This window comes from Chrysochloris asiatica, unplaced genomic scaffold (assembly GCF_000296735.1).
Source record: "Chrysochloris asiatica unplaced genomic scaffold, ChrAsi1.0 scaffold00005, whole genome shotgun sequence".
Lineage (NCBI taxonomy): Eukaryota > Metazoa > Chordata > Mammalia > Afrosoricida > Chrysochloridae > Chrysochloris > Chrysochloris asiatica.
Window position 1 is genome coordinate 995,462 of NW_006408523.1, and position 4,892 is coordinate 1,000,353.

The 4,892-nt window shown below is 43.6% G+C and overlaps 1 protein-coding gene across 1 annotated transcript in view; it reads right to left on the reverse strand.

Moving 5' to 3' along the window:
• LOC102818051 (probable phospholipid-transporting ATPase IB-like) overlaps window positions 1-4,892 on the reverse strand; it is a 208,832-nt gene that overhangs the window by 129,047 nt on the left and 74,893 nt on the right. Inside the window, exon 18 of the mRNA XM_006832037.1 lies at window positions 1,687-1,756. Coding sequence (XP_006832100.1) covers window positions 1,687-1,756 — 70 coding nt within the window. The remainder of the gene's footprint in view (window positions 1-1,686; window positions 1,757-4,892) is intronic.

The window sequence follows — 4,892 nt, forward strand, 5'->3', positions numbered from 1 at the left end:
TCATGATTAAAGGGACAATTGAACAAGATGACATAACCATAATAAATATCTATGATCCCAATGAAAGAGCTCCAAAATATATAAAGCAAATGCTAGTAGATTTGAAGAAAGAAAGACACGAATCTACAATAATCATGGGCAATTTTAACAAGGCTTCTATATCAATGGATTCTTTGGGTGAACCCAATCAAATTGACATGGAGCAAAGAAAAATCACAAACTTGAATGCAGAAGTAGATGGTAAAGAGACTGGATCTGTATTTTGATGCAAAATATGTGAAACACTCGTGTTCAAGATGCTGAGCATTAGACCACACATGTCTGTTCCCTGAGAGATGGAAAAGAAATGGAGTGAACCCAACAGCTGCCTGGGTTTCTGTCTTGAGAGCATTTCCAGGACCAGGGCCCCAAATCCACTGGTGTCGAGTGGACTCTGGTTCACAGCCACACCTGCATAGGGCTTCTGAGACTGTATGTCATCTTTCTCCCTCGGAGAAGTGGGTGGGTTTGAGCCTCTAACTTTGTGGTTAGCAGTCCAGTGCTTATTCCACAGGGCCACCAGGGCTCAGGGAGAGGAAATTCAGGTGGACATCAGTGGCCTTTCTGAGTGAAGTTGATGGAACTGAGATCCTGGGAAACTGGCCAGGAAATCAGCGTTTACAGGATAGAGTGTTTCAGAGAAGAAACTCAGAGAGTGAACCCCAAGGATATACAGAGGATCCCCTGTGTTCAGCTAAGCACTCGTTATAAAGGCCTAGAATCCTGAGAATTAGAGGCCATGCTGCCCAGGGCTGGGAACGAAGCCCTCTGTGGTTTTGGGCCACTGGGGAGACAGTGGTCTTGCTTCAGGAGAAGGGAAGCATTAACCCTCAAGAAACACTGCTCTGAACCTGCCTAACGAGTCTTAAAAGCAAATTCAGAATGGTTCCATCTCTCACTTAGTTAAATGTATCCTCAAAGTTAAAGACAGTTTTTAGGAATATGGAAATCTCCAACATCCAAATGGGGTCATGGGGATATAAATCTACACACATAAGAAAACTGCATAGAAAATGACTAACACACAAACACACACAAATGAGTAAACGCAAAACTGGTGACATCTGAGTAAGACCAGCGTGCATCGATGTCACTTTCCTGGCTGTGAAATTATACTGCAGTTTTGCAAGATGTTCCCATCAGAAAACACTGGGTGACAAATAGAAGGGATCTTTCTGCATTACTTCTTACAACTGCATGTAAATCTACAAGTATCTAAAGATAGCATCTTTTTAAAAGAATCTAGCACCCAAGAAGGAGTCCTGGTCTGGCGCTGTGGGATAAGGCCGTGGACCTCAAGGTCGGCTGGAACCACAAGATCAGCGGTTCAAACTCACCAGCTGCTCCTTGGAAACCCTATATAGGGTCACTATGAGTCAGAACTGACTCGACGGCACTTAACAACAACAACCACAGTATAATTATTGTCGCATGCAGAAGACTGCCATCATTGAGATGAAACAAAGTGTCTGATTTGTTGACTGTAAAACTGATGATCTTGTCTGTAAACCTTTACTGAATTCACAATAAAAAGCTTTAAGAAATAAGAAAAAAAAAAATGTTTTTAACACTGTGAACCACAAAAGGCTTCCCCCACGTTGCTGGCACAAGCAGGCAGAGTTGTCAGGACAGACACCCGATACTTACAGCCCCTTTGCAGTAGAGCCGGAGCTGTCCTGTAGGCGTTCGGACAATTACAGACATCCTTTTTCTATCACTGCAACAAGACAGAGAGTACTATCAGTTTCTCTTTTCTTAGGTACATGACGCTAGAACGGAAAATAGCAAAGTCAAAAGAATCCATAGTCCAGAATTGGGATACATGCTAGGCGGAGATTGCTTACCTGACCTCCCACCCACATGGCGTTTGCAAGGCTGTAAGTCTTTCCAGATGCAAACTGCTGGAGCGCACTCTGGTGAATCCAAACGACTGCCCTTATGGTTAGTAGCCCAACACTTAACCCACTGTGCCAGCACATCAGCCCCCCAATAAGAGGGCACCGAATCTCAAGTGAGCTGACAATCAGTCAAAAGGCCAACTTAGTTCAGCAACTTGCAGTCTCAATGGCTTGTTTCCCACCTCATTCTTTTCTCTTTTTTTTAAGGTATTTATTGTGGATTGAGTGAAAGTTTACGGGGCTGATCATCAGCTTTACATTCAACAAATCATGCACCTGGTTTCATTACAGTGATTATAATCCCCTCCATGTAGCATCCATTTCCACCTCATTCTTGAAATGAGGTTCTAATTTTAAATTTCCACTCAAATAAAGAAGACTGAGGAAGAACTGATAAATTTGAATTATGATGTTGGTGAAGAATATTAAACACACCATGAATTTCTTGGAAGAAATCCAGCCAGAATGTTCCTTAGAAGCCAGGATGGTGGGACTTCACCTCATTTACTTTGGACATATTGTCAGGAGGGACCAAGCCCTGGAGAAGGACATCATGCTTGGTATAGTGGAGGGTCAGTGAAAAAGAGGAAGACCCCCAATGAGATGGACTGGTACAATGGCTGCAAAATAACCCCCCAAAAGTGGGATCAAATCTGGCACCAGTTGTGAGATGGGCACAGGACCAGGTAGTGCTTTGTTCTGTTTGTTGTACATACAGGGTCACTCGGAGTGGACACTGACTCAACAGCACCTAACTATACTTCTTTCTCCTCTTACTACTTCTCTGTGTTCTAGCACCATACTTATTCATTCTGTATGCTGAGCAAGTAAGTCGAGAAGCCTGCAGTCATATATGAAGAAGAACGTGGCATCAGGATTGGAGGAAGACTCGTTAACAACCTGCGATAGGCAGATGATATACAACCTCTCTTGCTGAAAGTGAGGAGGACTTGAAGTACTTACTGATGAAGACCAAGTAAAGAAAACAAATATCCTCACCAGTAGACCAATAAATAACATCATGATAAATGGAGGAAAGATTGAAGTTGACAGAGACTTCATTTTGCTTGGATCCACAATCAACACTCATAGAGGCAGCCATCAAGAAATCAAACAACGTCTTGCATTAGGAAAATCTGTTGCACAAGACCTCCTTAACGTGTTCAAGAACAAGATGTCACTTTGAGGACTAAGATGTGGCTGACCCAAGGCATGGTATTTTCCATAGCCTCATATGCATGTAAAAGTTGGATAATGAATAAAGAAGACCATAGAGGAATTAACGTATTTGAGTTATGGTGTAAAGAGTATTCAAAGTACCATCCATGGACTGCCAGAAGAATGAATAAATCTGTGTTGGAGGAAGTACAGCCAGAGTACTCCTTAGAATTGAGGGTGGCAAGGCATTCTCTACATACTTCGGCCATGCTATCAGGAGGAACCAGTCCCTGGAGAAGGACACCATGCTGGGTGAAGCGGAGAGTCAGTGAAAACGAGGAAGACCCCCGACAAGGTCTATTAACAGTGGCAGCAGTAGTGGGCTCAAATGTAACAACAATTCTGAAGGGGGCACAGGACGGGCAGTGTTTCGTTCTGTTGTGCATAGAGTTGCTATGAGTTGGAACAACAACATCCTTTTCTTGTATGAAAATTTACTAGCTCAACTACATGGAGATTAGTCCTTAAAAAGACTGATGGGGTGAGAGTAACGGAGCCAGAGACAGTGCTTTATATGTTATCCAGCCCCCACAGCATCCATACAGAGGATGGGTTTTGTCGCCACTTTTGCCAGATAGAGATAGTAACTTGTCTACCCAATAGCTGCCAGAGAGTCTTTTATCTAAAGTTCTGTCTCAAAGGTCCCAGGCTTGTTTCGTTGTCATCCTGCTATGGTGGGCAGGATTCAAACTCATGACTTCTATTGCTAAATTAGCAGCTCAAGTGGGCTTGTGATCTGCCTACTCTACTTTATCCCGATTCCTACTCATCACTCTCAAAGCTTTGAGGACTCTCATGGCTGTCAAAGAGCTTTCACGAATTCCATAGAAACAACAGTTCAATCCCCACCTCCCAAGCCTTCCTTTTAGCCCACAACACAATGAACGCTTCACCCCTACGAGAAGATGCACCTTGTCTCAACAGCCTGCATTGTCCTGCACGCCATCGCTGACCCCATATCCTCCTCCTAAGACGCGTGTTTCCATTCCAATTCCCACAGGTAGCTGTTGGAACCCAACACATCCTTCAAAGATGTGACCTCGTCCACAAAGCTTTTCCCAAAACTCTTTTCTGGAGTAGATCTTGACAGAGCCTTCTCACCCAGGTTGTGCCAAGCCTTGTCTAGTAGTAAACTCATTTTTCCATATAGCTGCATCTTCTCATAGACTGTAAGCTCCCACGGGCAAAGACAGTGTCTCCATTCTGATACAAACCTCCACACCTTAGCCCACTTTTTCACCCAGAGCAGGCACTCAACCATTTGAGTCTTCCCTCCTGGAAAAGCTCCTCATGTTGTACGGAGTTAGGCATTCAGCTGCTAACCAAAAAGGGTAGGGGAGGGAACCCACAGTTACTTCACAGGAAAAAGACGTAGCAGTCTGCTTCTGTAATGATGTCATCCCGGGAACCCCTCCTGGGCAGACTATAAAAACCAAACAAAAGCACGAACCAAACAAAAGCACGAACCAAACAAAACCACGAACCAAACAAAACCACGAACCAAACCCTTTGTCACCAAATTGATTCCACTTACTGTATGTAGACTACGGGAGAAAGCTTCAAAAAAGTCTTGAAAAAATAAAACCGAAACATAATGAAATTTGTTTCAGAAACATTTAGAAGTCCTCTTGTATATTAAAAGCAAACTAACAAACCTTTGCCACTGAGTTGATTCCAACTCATTGTTCCCCCGTGTGTGTCAGAGGAGAACTGTGCCCACAGGGTTCTCAGTGGATG